Source organism: Tachyglossus aculeatus, chromosome 16 (assembly GCF_015852505.1).
Source record: "Tachyglossus aculeatus isolate mTacAcu1 chromosome 16, mTacAcu1.pri, whole genome shotgun sequence".
In the NCBI taxonomy this organism is placed as follows: domain Eukaryota; kingdom Metazoa; phylum Chordata; class Mammalia; order Monotremata; family Tachyglossidae; genus Tachyglossus; species Tachyglossus aculeatus.
In genome coordinates this window covers 35,345,698-35,363,134 of record NC_052081.1, presented here as the reverse complement: position 1 = coordinate 35,363,134, position 17,437 = coordinate 35,345,698, and the positions used below count along the sequence as shown (strand labels likewise).

Below are 17,437 nucleotides of genomic sequence, written 5' to 3'. Positions count from 1 at the left end.
TGTGCAGGTTTCTAACAATGATCACGATCATCCTCTGCATTACTGTTTCTAAATATCAAAAAAGCTAAACCAAATCATTTAACCAAAAACACATCCTGGAATATACCCAAAGGTCCATAACTAGCCTTAATAAGTCCTTATCTCTAGCTAGGTTTTTGATTAAGTAGGATCGAAGCAAACCTAAATTTGGCAGGAATGTTCTTTGCTTACAATACGTGGAGGCCTGAATCTCTCGTTGATCTCGGTAGACGCGGATTTGCCCTCTAATTCGGATAACATCTCCAATTTCCAGTGTGGTTTTCTGACGCACGACTTCTTGCAGCTTCTTAAGTTGTGTAGTTACGTTCAGACCCCTAGCAGTACAAGGTTGGGTCCCAGCTGTTTGGAGAAGACCAGAGAATTGCACAACACATTATCTCCACAAAAATTTTTTTTACCACAAACAATTTGTTATTCAAACTTAACCTTGCAGTGCCATATTGTTTCACCTGTAAAAAGATGAACAGTTATCCCAAAACAAAGGGGGCATAAAAGCTTCTGGAATGGTCATTTAGTTTAAGAAAGTACCGGGCAGTAATATTTTATTGATCATCCAAAAATTTGCATGAGGAAGTTTCTAAAATGAAATAGATATGAATATAATAAAAATGGCAATATTAAGACATATGTGTTTTGAGATTGGCCATAGACTGTGAATCCCGGGTGGGACAGAGGCTGATTTACTCCCATTTTTAAAATGAGGTAACTGAAGTCCAGAAATTATGTGACTTGCCCAGGATCACATAACAACAGGCCAATACCAGGGTTGAGACTTAAACCCATGTCTCAACTCCCAATCTTGCGCTGTTTCCACTAGGTCACGCTGAGTCCTTCAAATCCCTAAAGACATAAGTGGGCCCTAATTATAAGTATAAAGAAAAATGCCTTCCAAATGTAACTGGTTCTAAATGTCCTTCTTAAAGGCCCCGAACTGGCTTATTTTTAAATCTAATCAATATCTTTTCTTTCCTAGTAACATCAATGCAACTAAAGATTTACTTATAACCTTGTGTTAGCTTTTGCATAACTCACGCTATTTCTCAGAGTCTAAGATGCACACAGAATCCTTGCAGTTTAAGAATTATTAGGAAGTACACAATACTAAAAATATTGAAACTGATACCCACAAGTTTCTCTGAGCTACGCAGGAAGTGTGAAGCTGCTATTTAAACGGAGTCGTCGCTTGTGATGCTGTTGACAAGTACTCTTGCACTTACACCGAGTTCTAAATTTTTAATTATACCTTAATTTCACGGCATTATTCAGAATTTACGGATGATGAGTGCTTCCTACAGCACCTTTGAAATTGTAAGGCTGACGCTGGCTTGAGCCAGAAGAGTTCAGCTTTCATGTAAAGGGCAAACTGAATTGCTAAAAGCAAAGAACTCAAGCTGGGCAATTTAATGAATATAACAAGACAAATGGAATATAGCTTCACTTTTAACCACATACTTTATCTTCACTTGAAATTTATATTAAGGGTCTTTTCCTTAATCTAGCTCCAAACATGTACCCTAAGATGTAGGAATATTCAAAATGCCACTTATACAGGAATTGCATTTTCAGGTTCTGTCTTGCACAAACAATTTTAGAGGTCAGGTAAAGATATTCTCTGAAAAACAGATCCATAGGACATGTGCAACACAGTCATTTTGGACTGATGACAATTACATTTTGAGAACAATGGGAAGCTACAGATAATTTTAGAAATAATCAATAGTATCATAAGAATACTTTATAAACTTCCATGTCGTACTCTACCTCTCTATACTATTAAAATTGTTTATAATAAAAAAGCCATTAGCTCCATGTTTTCACTGCTAAGTGAATCTTCATTTTACCTTTAATACACTTTCTGATTTTAAGTGATATTTCTAAGAGATCATTCTTAATTGTCTACAAGTAATATTTGACCGGAAAAGAAAGAAACCAAATAGCTAAGAGCTACTTTTTATAAAGCAATCCTGACAAAAAATATCCCAGCAGACACACACTCGGATTTTGAATTTGAGTTGTCACATTCTAAAATAAGTGGTTGAGATGAGGAAGTAAAAGTGTGAGAAACCCTTTGACCATATTTATATAAAGCTTCTGTTGTCTGAATTAAACTTGAATTATTCTAGTGTTCTTCAAACAAATTAGAGGACTGGAATGATGATCTGAATTTTGGATTGAAAACACATTCTGTAAAAGGAATAATGAAGATAGTAGGATGTCAACTGTTTAAATTAAAAGCAAAGATTTCAGAAAAAACAAATCTGAAAGTACCACTCATCTACAGGTCAACCCCGGAAACTGGAATAAGTCAAACTGAAAAGTAAATGATGAAACTACTCCAAATATTATGAAAACTTCTTTTAGTGCATTTGAGTAGAAGTGCTACCCCTTAAGCACATTAATATTCACCCCAGTCCTACTACATTTAAGTACATAGTCTTATACTCCATTATTTCCCCTATCCATAATTTATTTTAATGTCTGTCTTCCCCTGTAAACTGTAAGATCCTTGTGGGCAGGGATTGTCTACCAACTCTGTTGTACTGACTTTCCCAAGTACTTAGGATAGTGCTCTGCCCATGGTAAGTGCTGCATAAATACCACTGATTGATTGATTCTGTTAAATTGAGATTTTAGTAGAATTCACCATCAGCAACGAATTATTACCTAGCACACTCATCTACTTAGCATTTTCCTGAATGGAGAAAACACAGTTCCAGTCCGCATAATTTAATTCAAAGAACTACTACTCATATTTTCAAAACACTAATTTTAAGTTATTTTCCATCTAACACGCCTTTCAAGTATGGCTCTCAAAAGGCCAACATTCCACCTAAACACAAATCAAAGAATTTGATTGCGCTGAATATTTTTGAGCCTCTAGATATTAATGTCGGTTGGAAAATGTACTCACTGAAACCCTGGGCATTGCAACTGTTCAAATAAGATTTTAGAAGCTTATTCACCCAAATGAAAAGGTGCCGTTTTAAACCAAAGGAAGAAGCCTCATGGAAACCGCTACAGCACACTGCTGAAACACTGTCACTTAGATTAACGGGCAGAAATGGATTTTACTGCAGAAATCTCAAAGAATACTCTGAAGGCACTGCTGAATATACTGTGGGAAGTAAGCCAGGAAGAAAAAGATGAACAAGAACACTACTAGATCACTGGAGGGTCAGTCAATGCTTCAGGGTGCTTCAGAGAGAATCACTCCTGTAGAATCTACAAACACAACTCATACTTGTAAGGACCTGAAAATTCAGCCTAATGAGCTAGCCCCTTACTGAATAAAAAATATGCATAATCAAATCTGTAAAACGCAGTATTACAGTACCTGGAGAGGTTTTAGAATCTCTTTCGTTTTTCCAGCAGATACAGTTTATAACCCCTGTGCTGTCATCCACTGCAAAAATAAAAAAAATTAAAAAATCAAGAGGGAAATAGCTTGGCCTTAATGACAGGTCCCTTTTAAAGTGATCTTTTATGTACCGAAATACATTTGAAAATGCTCATATGTCTTGAAAATATTTCAATTTTCATTTTAAAATTATTTCTGCATTTAATAATCTCATTGATAAATATAATTCACTATCATCAAAATCCTCAATAATGATTACTGAGTCACTGCTGTAGGGTAAGCTCTATGCTAGACCCTTGGGAACAATACAGCAGAAGTGAAAGACCTGGCCTTTGCCCTTGAGAGGCATGCTTTAAAATATTTACCTTTTTTGTATACTTATATGGCCACTTGCATGTTTTTCATTTTTGTTTTCAAGTCCTAGGAACGGGATTAGGTCTATTTAAATTAGTCATCATTGTTAACAAATACTTCGTGGACACCTAGAAAATGTGTAGCCCTACAGCAAGCTTTATACTACACCCTCTTGCCATGCTGAGGATCTTAATAAATTCCTTTGGACTTTCACAATTATTTCATTTCAATTATTACTCTTGCCGCAGAAAGGATGTCCTAAGAAAGCAGAATAACTCCAGATTCTCAACTTGTCAAAAATATGAATTAAAATGAGAATCAATTATTACTAATATTTTTTGAGCACCTACTTTATTCAGAGCATTGTCCTAGGTGTTTTATCAGGAAGTAGAGTAGAAGTGAAAGCCCTAGTCTTCCCTCCCTCCCCCCATCAAGGACATCACAATCCAATGGAGAAGGCAGACATGTAGACATTGTATAGTCACCAAAGTAGCAGGAAGAAAAACAGATAAAATGACAGAGCAAAAATATGGAGAAAATTAATATGCAAAACAAGACAACATTAATGGAATAAATAAACTGAAACACTGTTAGTTCTCTTCTAACATGGGAGTTGAGTCCCTGAGAAACCTCGTGTTATGGAAAACTGGCACTGCAATAGTACTAGTAATTAATAGTACTAGATACCGTATTTATTTAGTGCGTAATACATAAACTTTGAAAGGACTACCAAGTGTGGGACAGATTCCCTAACCACCAAGACTTACATTCTAATGGGGAGGCAGACTTCAAAATATCCAGAAACAGTGAAATCAGAATAAGTTGAATTTTCAATTAAATTAAGCAAATACAAAAATGTATAACTAGACACAATCAAAGCATTCAAAGAATTATTGAACTTACTTTGTCCAAAGCTCTGCACTAAGTTACTGAAAGAGTACCATACATTTGGTAGACACGATCCCAAAATAGCAAGAGATGGTGGTTGGGTTGATACCACAGGGATATAAATAATTAGTTGAAGAAGGCTTCCTGGAAGAGGTGGGATTTTAGGATGGCTTTGAGAGTGGGGAGGGCTGAGGTGTGCAGATCTGTCTGGTCGAGAAGGGTGTTTTAGGCTGAATAATCAGCATAGGCAAAGGCTAAGAAGTGGGAGAGGTAAGTGCAGGGCACAACTAAAAAGTGGGCGTGAAGGCATCACTTGTGCTAATTCTGATACTGCGCACAGGCTCAAAACTACTTCTTCCAACCCTGCCTTACTCTGTTCACAGACAGATGTACACTATCCAAAGAATGTGCCCTAATTCCTCAAAACCGGTCTCTCCAAAACATGTAACAAAAACACATTCTACAGCAGAACTGACTGTGTTTATGCTACCGTGGTTGTTGAGAAAACAAGGCCTGTGAAAGTAGCAGTAAGTTGGAGAATGCCTACAGGAGGAGATGAGTTTTCAGAAGGGCTTTGAGGGTGGAGAGGGACATGGTCTGGAAGTTTTGAAGGGAAAAATATTTCCAAACCAGGGAAAAGGCACGAGCAACGGGTCAAAGATAGTGAGGTATATTAAGAAGGCCAGCTTGGGAGGAGTGAAGAATATGATCTGGGGTGCAATGAGTGAAGAGAAGTGTCATATAAGGAGACAGCTGGGGACACTGGTCAGGAGGTTCGGTTTGATCAGGAGAGAACTTGGTAACCATGATGGGGGGAAATGGGCGAAGAGGGTGCTTAACAGAGAAATTATGCTTTTTGAGTAACACTGTAGAAAGATGATTGGGGCAGCAAAATGGAGGACTGATTTCAGTGCAGAGAACATATAAACTAGGAGACCAGCATAGCAGCAAATGTAGAAGACAGGAGATGATGAGTGTTGGAATCAGGGCGGTGGCCAAAAAAAGGGTGGAGAGGAAAGGGTGGTTTCTGGAAATATTATGTAGGGGAAACCAGCAGGATTTTGACAATGACGAGGGCCTATTAAAAGAAATAATACTAGCACTGATATTCATCTCCTACCCTGAAATTAGGAAGCACTACTAAAAGAAAGAAACACCATCTTAAGATCTGAATACTTGACAGTCTGGAGACTTCAGTTCCATTTCTTGGAGCTCTGACAGTGCTTTACGATTTAAGAAATCCAGTGATTTATGGGAGACCTCTAACAGCCAAAAATCTTTCTGATTCAGAATCTTCTTTTGGTAAACTGGGATAATATATTTTCTTCCTTCCTACAGCAAAGAGATGCCTTGAGAATTATCAATGTAACGTTAGGAAACTACTTCCAATTCCTAGATGTAAACCACTACAAAAGCACAAAGTTTTATTTACATGAGAATGATAATAATAACAATAGTATTTGTTAAGCACTTGCTATGTGCCAAGCACTGTTCTAAGCACTGGGGTAGATACAAGGTAATCAGGTACAAGGTAATTATTCCACAGGTGGCTTACAGTCTTAATCCCCATTTTACAGATGAGGTAACTGAGGCACAGAGAAGTTAAATGACCTGCCCAAGGTCACACAGCAGACAAGGGGCAGAAACGGGAGTAGAATCCACATCCCTTGACTCCTAAGCCCTTGCTCTAGCCACTAGACCAGGCTGCCCTCATACATATTCTACTCCTGCCATGAAAATAAGCACTATCTTTAAAAAAAATCAGGATAAACCTATATGGAAATTTAATAATTTTCAGCCTCTCCTTTCTGTTCCCTTCCATTTGGTCTTCGTAGGAACATGGACCTTTGCAGAAACCTCAATATTGTTTCTTGAGGTTCTTGATATTCCCATATAAGAATAGTCCCATTCTTGATATGGGAATGGGGTAGCAATGGCAAGTAAGTATGGGGAGGCCCAGTGCAAATTCAAAGAACTTATTTATGTTTTAAACTCTGTGAGATTGCTGAAAATACCATAACAAATGAGATTTTTTTTCAAATTGTTCAAGCCAAGGGGAGACGATTGTCAATCCTAGAATTAGACAATCAGAAATACCTGCCCTTTGGCTATTAATACCCAGTCTCCAACAGCGATATTTGATGGGCTGTAAAAAAATAATTCAGTGCTATTAGGCATCTGGATAATTATATAATACACTACAGGAAGGAAAATTTCCTCTTCTCCTTAACTGGAAATCAGTTAGTGCCTGGAAGCAGGAAGAAACCTGACTTTCAGACAGAGAGACCCCATTTTTTTCCTTGATTTTTTAGCCTTATTTGAAAGCGGTTTCAGAGTTTCAGGGAGGGCATAGACATTGAATGGACTTAAGGGAGTCACTGCTGAAAGGGACTCATTGCTAAGTAACTGGATGCTCTCTCCAGGTGATGCAACATCAGTTCCTCCATGGGCAGCCGATCCAGTTTCTGTTTTTAGCTGTGAGGCAAGGCAAACAGTATGAGCAGGGAACTGCCCAAGCACAGCTCTACAGTGAACAAGGCACACCGAAGCTGAAGAAAGAGCAGGGAGAGGCCCCTTGGCAGGTAGCCTGGAAGCTAACTGGAAAACTGTGTACTGTATAAAGAGGGGAGCGTGATTCAAAAAAGCAGCAGGGGCTCTTAAATGAGAAAGTTATTTTCATCTCCAAACACTTTAGCATTTCACTCATTTTCCACAGTGCAGGGAGAAATTTTTCTTTCAGACTGCTGCTATGGCAATAGATCCATCCAAAATCTCAAATGTTGGCTTTTTGAAATATAGGAAAGAAAGTCTAATTTCAGCTGTGAACACAGTATTTCCCATATGCCACCTTTCAGTTGTGTGACAGGGCTGAAGTATCAAGTCTCACCCAGACGGTGGGTCTGGGGTCAAGCTGAATGTCACACAGATAAATTGGTCAGGGCAAGGAAAGGACATACTGACGTGAAAACCAGATAAACTAAGAAACAGATGCTAAGGACCTTTCCTGGGTAATTTACTATGAAAAATGAAATTAAGTCGGCTAGAAAGAGAGCACTTTAATCTGATCCCAGCTGCAAGAAAATGTCCATTGCTAAAGGATCAGGACCAATTATATCCCACTTTCTCACAATGAGTCAAGCAGAAACACAGTCAGGCTAGCATACTTGGTCCCACTGGATGGGGCCAAGCTCCCAAAACATGAATAGGCTCCTGAAGTATTATGAATCATGAGGCAGCCAGTATAAATGACCACCCGACAGTCTATTCCAAAGTAGAAATTAAAAATAAAAGAGGGGCCGTGGAAAAACCTCTGGGGTCCCAAAAAGAATGAGGACGTGAGAGAAAATTTCTTCTCTGGGTGAAGAAATCTGTTTCCTTCATACGTCACTCACACAAAAGTATTTGAGCACCCACAAGTGTCCACTCGCACAACTGTTTCTTCCAACATTGTATCACGTGTCATATCCAGACAGACAAATGTTGTTGGAGAAGCAGTCCCCTAACACCCAAGCTGCTTTCTAATTAAAACATGTAGTGAAAACACACGTTATGAGAGAACAGATTACTGAGAAAATTGAAAGCATCAAAAGACCCAAAGATGTTCTTACCTCCATAGATAAAAAAGGCTTCTCGTTCTTTCATTCCAATTACAGTTCCTAAAATGTCCACCTGTTTAATTGGATGTCCATTATATAAAAATACGCCTACAAAAGAAAAAAAATGAGGGTCGGCGTCAAAACTTTTATGTGCTTTCTGCACCATTACAGAGTTGATGCTGGACAAATGCGGTAGAAAATTATCTATTTACTCTGTGCTTAAATCAGAAATATGGAAACACCCATCCTACACTCAACAAGTATTTACTGAAGGCTTATGGGGTCCACAGTGGGGTACAAATTTAAAGTCACTTAATTTGCTTTAGATTATATACTTAATTTGGGAAATCAAGTGTTCGTCTTGAAATTGGATAGAGTACTAAGAATATAACAAGATGAAGTCTGACAAAACAGACATTTTAAAGGGTTGAGGAAAATCAAAAGAACCGTCAGTTTCACATCTCATCCAATATTTTTCTAAATACTTATTTCTTGTATGTTTCTACAGTAAAGAAGGATATATTAACCAGTCCATCCCTCCAGAGTCAAGCATAAGATAGCTCAGAAGACCCTTTAACATGTTTTGTCTATGTTTTGGTTCCCAATGTCTAGACTGGTATGGTTTCTACATCCCCTAAAACTTCAGAATAGTCTACTGAATAGCACGGTGTGAATTTTGTTGCTGATTCACAGTCTATGCCTACCACTTATTTTGTTTTTAAAGGAAAAAAATCCAAACCATAACTCTCAGTTAAACCATGTATACATTCAATTAATAGTATTACATTTAAATGCAGATGTGAAATGAATCAAGCGATCATTTGAACTTTGGCTAGCCCTCCAGGTTTGTAACATCACTCCTGACCCATCTTTAAGTATGTAGAATGACTCTTTCAGTTGTGATTACACTTTTTACTTCAATGTTCCCCACACGGCAGACACCCAACAAATACAGTTGCTGACTTGCTATGAAACAGAGATGAATGTTTACTCTAAAAATAGAATCTAAGGATGTTTACATTCCTAAAGGACACAAGTAAAAAAAGTTATGAAAGGAAATAAGCAAAATAAAACTTTCAAAAATAATTCCAAAACAATAATTAAAGAAACGTGCAGTGAAGAGTGGAGAAAACTATTCAACCCTATTGTTTTTATTTAAACGTCAAAAATAAAACTACAAAATGCTTCAATTCTCCTCATTAATGTTTGAAGCTTTTGCTACCATTTGTGCAAAATGAAATACGCCTAAAGAAAAAGAAATGAGCAAAAGGTAACAAAATAAGCATATTAATCTGATTACACTAGAAAATAGTAAATTGCCCCATTCTTTCTTAATCATCACCAAAACAATTCTTCATTCTAAAAATATATCTTTTAAAAAGAGAAAGCTTACTTGATTTCAAAATCAAACATAAAATATAACTTTATGTGTCTCAACAGTACCGCAGTTATTTCCGTAAGCAAGACCCCACATACAATTTTCAAAACATTTCCTATATCTGAAGTATCTGGGCACCAGAAACGTTTCTCCAGATTGAGAGACGAGTCCTAATACTTGAAGAGGGGTGATGACCCCATCGGGCCAACTCTGCTGATAAAAGATACATACCTGGCACTTGCTCGGACTCTTTTATCTTCAGGATGTCTCTTATGTACAATTTTGCAAATGCTAAGAATACAGGATCCAAACCCCAGAAGATGGAAGGTGTCTCTTCGTATTTTCGGGCCTCAAACTGCATTTGGACACTGAAATACTGATTCCAGTTAACCCTCGTTCACCCACCGTCACCAAGGGGGATTATCTGTGTGCATAAGACAAAATTCAGCAGAGATTGAGGAGGTCAACTTGGGTTAGCAACGGGTAGAATAATAATAGTAGAATAATAATCTTTTAGACTGTGAGCCCACTGTTGGGTAGGGACTGTCTCTATATGTTGCCAATTTGTACTTCCCAAGCGCTTAGTACAGTGCTCTGCACATAGTAAGCGCTCAATAAATACGATTGATGATGATGATGATAATAATAATAATAATGCTGGTGTTTGTTAAGCGCTTACTATGTGCAAAGCACTGTTCTAAGCGCTGGGGGGGAACACAAGGAGATGAGGTTGACCCATGTGGGGCTCACAGAATGTTAGCCCCAGCTTAAATTCCAGTGCTTAGAACAGTGTTCGGCACATAAAAAGCGCTTAATACCATCATTATTATTATTATTATTATTAAATTGCGGTGCAATTTAGAAAATACTTCTAGTAAAACAATCTCAAAAAGTGTTTTTCCCCAGTCCCGTAAAACTTGTCGCTGGTGGTACCCAAACTTCCCCTGGTTAGGGCTGCCCCTGTTTCCCACAATACCCCACGGGCTGAATGATGGCTCTCCTTTTGCCAACCCGTGGACTTGACTTTCTTTATCCCCTGAATCCCAGGCTTTGACGGATCTTTTCCCGATCGGGTGTAGTCGGTTTCCAAGTCTGGGCCCAAGTCGTGCCCGCCCTGGCCGCTGTTAGGGGGTCCAGGGCTGAATGTGGCGGCCCCGGGAGGGGGGGTGAGGGACGGGGCTGACCTTTGACCTTTGGCTTTTCCAGGCAAGCCAAAGGATGGGGGGGAAGGCGGAATCTCCTCACAGCGGGGTCTGGGGTGGGAGAGAAGAGGAGGATGAAGAAGAAGACGAAGAGGAGGAGGAGGAGGAGGAGGAGGAGGAGGAGGAGGAGGAGGAGGAGGAGGAGGGGCGGCCACTACAGAGGCCCTAGAAAGTTCCGGCCTGTGAAGCCTAAGGGGCCGTCGCCGTGGCAACCGCTCCATGATTGACAGGCCGCTCCCGCTGCCTCCGCGCATGCGCATTCCCGCCCACGCCAAGCGGCCCCCGACTAAGCCGCCTCAGGGAGCCTGTTCCCCGCCCCCCTCCCGTTTCCCAGAAATTCAACCCTTTATAGTCTTTAAATTCATCAAAATAGTCATATTGTACAGTATTTGTTAGGCTCTTACTACGTGCCAGTCAATGGTATTTGTCACTGCCACTTAGCTGTGTGACTTTGGGCAAGTTACTTGACTTCTCTGGGCCTGCTACCTCATCTGTAAAATGGGGGTTAAGACTGAGCTGCTCCACGCCTGTCTCCTGTTTCCCAGAAACTCAACCCTTTCTAGACTTTAAATTCATCAAAATAGCCATACTGTGTAGTATTTGTTAGGCTCTTACTACATGCCAGTCAATGGTATTTGTCACTGCCACTTAGCTGTGTGATTTTGGGCAAGTTGCTTGACTTCTCTGGGCCTCAGTTACCTCATCTGTAAAATGGGGGTTAAGACTGAGCGGCTCCACGCCTGTCTCCCGTTTCCCAGAAACTCAACCCTTTCTAGACTTTAAATTCATCAAAATAGTCATATTGTATAGTATTTGTTAGGCTCTTCCTACGTGCCAGTCAATGGTATTTGTCACTGCCACTTAGCTGTGTGACTTTGGGCAAGTCGCTTGACTTCTCTGGGCCTCAGTTACCTCATCTGTAAAATGGGGGTTAAGACTGAGCTGCTCCACGCCTGTCTCCCGTTTCCCAGAAACCCAACCCTTTCTAGACTTTAAATTCATCAAAATAGCCATACTGTATAGTATTTGTTAGGCTCTTCCTACGTGCCAGTCAATGGTATTTGTCACTGCCACTTAGCTGTGTGACTTTGGGCAATTCGCTTGACTTCTCTGGGCCTGTTACCTCATCTGTAAAATGGGGGTTAAGACTGAGCTGCTCCATGCCTGTCTCCCGTTTCCCAGAAACTCAACCCTTTCTAGACTTTAAATTCATCAAAACAGTCATATTGTAGAGTATTTGTTAGGCTCTTACTACGTGCCAGTCAATGGTATTTGTCACTGCCACTTAGCTGTGTGACTTTGGGCAAGTCGCTTGACTTCTCTGGGCCTCAGTTACCTCATCTGTAAAATAGGGGTTAAGACTGAGCAGCTCCACTCCTGTGTCCTGTTTCCCAGAAACTCAACCCTTTCTAGACTTTAAATTCATCAAAATAGTCATATTGTAGAGTATTTGTTAGGCTCTTCCTACGTGCCAGTCAATGGTATTTGTCACTGCCACTTAGCTGTGTGACTTTGGGCAAGTTGCTTGACTTCTCTGGGCCTCAGTTACCTCATCTGTAAAATGGGGGTTAAGACTGAGCTGCTCCACGCCTGTCTCCCGTTTCCCAGAAACCCAACCCTTTCTAGACTTTAAATTCATCAAAATAGCCATACTGTTTATTTGTTAGGCTCTTCCTACGTGCCAGTCAATGGTATTTGTCACTGCCACTTAGCTGTGTGACTTTGGGCAAGTTGCTTGACTTCTCTGGGCCTGCTACCTCATCTGTAAAATGGGGGTTAAGACTGAGCGGCTCCACGCCTGTCTCCCGTTTCCCAGAAACTCAACCCTTTCTAGACTTTAAATTCATCAAAATAGCCATACTGTATAGTATTTGTTAGGCTCTTCCTACGTGCCAGTCAATGGTATTTGTCACTGCCACTTAGCTGTGTGACTTTGGGCAATTCGCTTGACTTCTCTGGGCCTGTTACCTCATCTGTAAAATGGGGGTTAAGACTGAGCTGCTCCACGCCTGTCTCCCGTTTCCCAGAAACTCAACCCTTTCTAGACTTTAAATTCATCAAAATAGTCATATTGTAGAGTATTTGTTCGGCTCTTACTACGTGCCAGTCAATGGTATTTGTCACTGCCACTTTGCTGTGTGACTTTGGGCAAGTCGCTTGACTTCTCTGGGCCTCAGTTACCTCATCTATAAAATGGGGGTTAAGACTGAGCTGCTCCACCCCTGTCTCTGGTTTCCCAGAAACTCAACCCTTTCTAAACTCTGAATTCATCAAAATAGTCATATTGTAGAGTATTTGTTAGGCACTTCCTCTGTGCCAATCAATGGTATTTGTCACTGCTGTGTGACTTTGGGCAAGTCGCTTGACTTCTCTGGGCCTCACCTCATCTGTAAAATGGGGATTAAGAACAGTGCTTTCATTCAATTCAATCGTACTTATTGAGCGCTTACTTGGCACCTAGTAAGCACTTAAATACCATCATTATTATAGAGAAGCAGTGTGGCTTAGTAGAAAGAGCAAGGGGTTGGGAGTCAGAGGTTGTGGGTTCTAATCCTGGTTTCGCCCCCTGTGAGCCCCCTGTGGGACAACCTGATTACCTTGTAACCTCCCCAGCGCTTAGAACAGTGCTTTGCACATAGTAAGCGCTTAATAAATTCCATTATTATTATTATTATTTCGCCACTTCTCAGCTGTGTGAATTTGGGCAAGTCACTTCACTTCTCTGGGCCTCAGTTCCCTCATCTGTAAAATGGGGATTAAGACTGAGAGCCCCACGTGGGATAACGTGATAACCTTGTATCTTCCCCAGTGCTTAGAACCGTGCTTGGCACATAGTGAAGTGCTTAACAAATACCTCATCATTATTATTTATTGAATGCTTATGATGTGCAGAGCACTGTACTAAGTGCTCCTGCGAGTACAATACAGCAGAATTGGCAGAAAAGTTCCCTGTCTATAACAGATTTACAGTCTAGAGGAGGGAACAGACATTAATATTAGACAGATATTGATATGACAGTGCCGGGCACTGTACTAAGCACTGGGGTAGTCACAAGCTAATCAGGTTGGGTACAATCCATGACCCACATGGGGATCTTACACATTTCATTATTATTATTATTATCAAATGCCGTCTAGTTGTTTCCGATTCTATGGATATATTTTCTCCAGGATGTCTTATCTTCTACCATAATCTGTAACTTTTCTACCATTATCGTGGTTATGGTTTCTATTCATCTATCTCTTTGCAGGTCTGCCTCTTCCAGGTTTCCCCTGGACTTTTCCTAGCATTAGTGTCTTCTCCAGAGAACTAGTTACTTCCTGACGATGTGTCCAAAATACGCTAATCTAAATCGAGTGATTTGGCCTTCCAAAGACCACATTGGCTTAATATTCTCCAAAACCCATTTTACAGATGAACTAAATGAGGCATGGAGAAGTTAAGAGACTTGTGAAGTTTGTGAAGCACTTATGTGACAGGCACTATACTAAGCTCGGAGGTAGATACAATACAGTGATATTGGGCATGGTCCCTGTCCCATTTGGGACACGCAGTATAAGAGGGAGGAAGAACAGGTGATTTTTCCCATTGCACAGAAGAGGTAACTGAGGCACAGAAGAGTTGTGTCTTGCCCAAGGCCACCCAGCAGATAATAATAATAATGGTATTTGTGAAGCACTTACTATGTGCCAAGCACTGTTCTAGGCGCTGGGGTAGATACAAGGTCATCAAGTTGTCCCACGTGGGGCTCACAGTCTTAATCCCCATTTTACAGATGAGGGAACTGAGGCCCAGAGAAGTTAAGTGACTCACCTATAGTCACACAGCTGACAAGTTGCAGAGCCAAGATTTGTACCGACGACCTCTGCCTCCCAAGCCTGTGCTCTTTCCACTAAGACACGCTAGGCAGGGTGCTCAATAAATACGACTAACTAGCTGATTTGAATCCATGTCCTCTGACTCCTGCACCGTATGAAAAGGACCACCTTTCTTCCCCCCAGCAAATCCCCCTGAGGCCTGGGCCCCTGGCGGGAGGTGAAGGGGAAAATGAGCACCGGGCCCAGGAACCCCATCTTTCCTTTCCGGCACTCCGCCTAAATCCTTTGCCCAGTCAGTCCTGGACATCCATTTCCTCATACTCAGGAGACTCGTGGAGAGACTTTCGCTGCCAGCCTCTTGCACTAGTTATGATTCTCTTCTTATTCTTTTGTCTTCCCTTCCTTTTGTGAATTTGCCTATTTCCTCTGGTGGAAGAATCAGAGGGGATATTGACTTTCTGGATAGCTCCATTTGCTTGCTAAGTGTGATATCAGGCCCCTTTACTGGAGGCTTAGTATGCATCATTGTTTGCAAACACTGCTTCCTTAACTGACTCCTCTGTCTTGGCTTAGGAGCTCATTTCATTCGCACTTTTGGGGCTGAAACAATTTTTATCTTTGATTACAACATCCGGTGGTCTGAACTGGTGCTACTGATGCCTTTTATGAGTCATGAACACAGTTCTTTTCATATCTGTTGGAACATAATTGATCTAGTTCTGGGTGGGTCCCCTGGCTATTTTCCAAGTTCCCTGATGTTGTTCTTTTTTTTTGTTTGTTTTTGTTGGGGTTTTTTTTTGGCATGATATATAGATGACTAGCCTCAGATAACATGACTTCTCAACTCCACTAACCTTGCTGATCTTGGTACTACAAAATAAAGACAAAACATCAGTCACTTTGCTCTTCTTTTCCAAATTTGCCAGGGAAGCGTCCTTGGTCACTTGAGTTATTTTACAGTGCTACAGTACTCAATGTAGCCTTTGAGAGTAATAATGTTATTAGTGTATTACACTGCACAGCACAATGTACAATGTCTATGTTTAAAGTCCACTGGACAGGAAGAATGAGGAAGCAAAGATCCTCTAAAGAAGTGTGAACTGCACTTCAAATTAGGCAAACAGATACCAAGAAATAAGGAGACCTCAGAGCCTTTCCTCCAAAATGCTTTAATATATCTGAAAACATCCCTGGTCTGGTTGAGTGCAAAAGTAACTAGTAAATCCCAAATGGGAAAACAAATCATATAGAACCAACCTGGGATCTGCTTATTCGTACTGACTGGAGTCGAAGCAAAAACTCATATATGTAGATAGAATGGTCTTGAATTCACTCCTGGAAATGTTATTTCTTTGATTTATTGCATTTAATTCAGTGAATTTATTTTGAGGGTTGGGAGGAGGGAAGGTTCATTCATTCAATTGTATTTATTGTTGCCTATGTTGCCAATTTGTACTTCCCAAGCACTTAGTACAGTGCTCTGCACATAGTAAGCGCTCAATAAATACGATTGATGATTTATTGAGCACTTACCGTGTGCACAGCATTGTACTAAGCCCTTGGTTAAAGTAGATATTTGAAATGCAGGGAACCCTTGATATGAGAGCTTATAAAATCAAGAAGTACTTGTTGAAGCCAGTTGAGAAGCAGAGGCAAAGGGAAAAAAATTCAAGAAGTACTAGAGAGAACAGGATGAGGGTGAGTGATAGCAGGAAGAAGATTCACAACTATGGCCAGCCTTTTCAAGAAGGAAGCAGCAAATTTTAATAGAGTCAAATTCAAAGGATTAGGTTGAGTGGGGATCATGGCAATTAAACTGAAACACTTAGGTCCACAAATCTTTGAATGTGAAGGACAATTACCTCTATAATCAATCAATCAATCGTATTTATTGAGCGCTTACTATGTGCAGAGCACTGTACTAAGCGCTTGGGAAGTACAAATTGGCATCACATAGAGACAGTCCCTACCCGATAGTGGGCTCACAGTCTAAAAGGGGGAGACAGAGAACAGAACCAAACATACCAACAAAATAAAATAAGTAGGATAGAAATGTACAAGTAAAATAAATAAATAAATAAATAAACAGTAATAAATATGTACAACCATATATACATATATACAGGTGCTGTGGGGAGGGGAAGGCGGTAAGGCGGGGGGATGGAGAGGGGGACGAGGGGGAGAGGAAAGAAGGGGCTCAATCTGGGAAGGCCTCCTGGAGGAGGCCTCTATAAGTGACCTTCATATTCAAAGCTTATTCCAGGCTTATAGACCCTCCAAAAATGACATGCTGTCCTACTTGCTTGTCTATCAGTCATATTTACTGAATGCTTACTATGTGCAGAGCACTGTACTAAGCGCTTGGAAGAGTACAATATAACAATATTACAGACACATTCCCTGCCCACAGCAAGTTTACAGGCTAGAGCACAATGTTTCAGTGTTTCTTTGGACAGTGTAAAAAGTGTAAAAAACTTCTGTAAAAGCAATCAGTTGCAGATGGCTGGTACAGACTGATAAAGCAGCAGCATGGCCTAGTGGATAGAGCACGGGCTGGCGAGTCAGAGGACCTGAGATCTAATTCTGACCGCAACATTTCTGCAATGTAACCTTGGGCAAGTCACTTATCTTCTACTGCATCTGTAAAATGGGGATTAAGACTGCGAGTCCTTTGTGGGACTTGGACTGCGTGCAACCTGACTGGTTTGTATCTACCCCAGTGCTTAATACAGTCCCTGGCACATAGTAAGCACTTAACAAGTACCATTTTTAAAAAGATTTTCTATTGTTCATAGAGTTGCTT

General features: G+C 40.5%; 1 protein-coding gene across 6 annotated transcripts in view; it reads right to left on the bottom strand.

The window, feature by feature from the left end:
* STN1 (STN1 subunit of CST complex) overlaps positions 1 to 17,437 on the bottom strand; it is a 60,820-nt gene that overhangs the window by 19,265 nt on the left and 24,118 nt on the right. For 4 of the 6 annotated variants that reach the window (XR_005454377.1, XM_038757967.1, XM_038757969.1 and 1 more), the window contains 4 exons: positions 9,845 to 10,037; positions 8,248 to 8,343; positions 3,374 to 3,442; positions 211 to 378 (listed from right to left, as the gene is read on the bottom strand). Coding sequence is in view for 5 of the 6 variants with exons in the window: in XM_038757967.1 (XP_038613895.1) it covers positions 211 to 378; positions 3,374 to 3,442; positions 8,248 to 8,343; positions 9,845 to 9,974 (463 nt within the window). In the remaining variant the exon portion in view is untranslated. Of the gene's footprint in view, positions 1 to 210; positions 379 to 3,373; positions 3,443 to 8,247; positions 8,344 to 9,844; positions 10,038 to 10,589; positions 10,614 to 10,797; positions 10,880 to 17,437 lie in introns of those variants that run through there. The other 2 variants (XM_038757968.1, XM_038757970.1) reach the window with 2 other exon arrangements.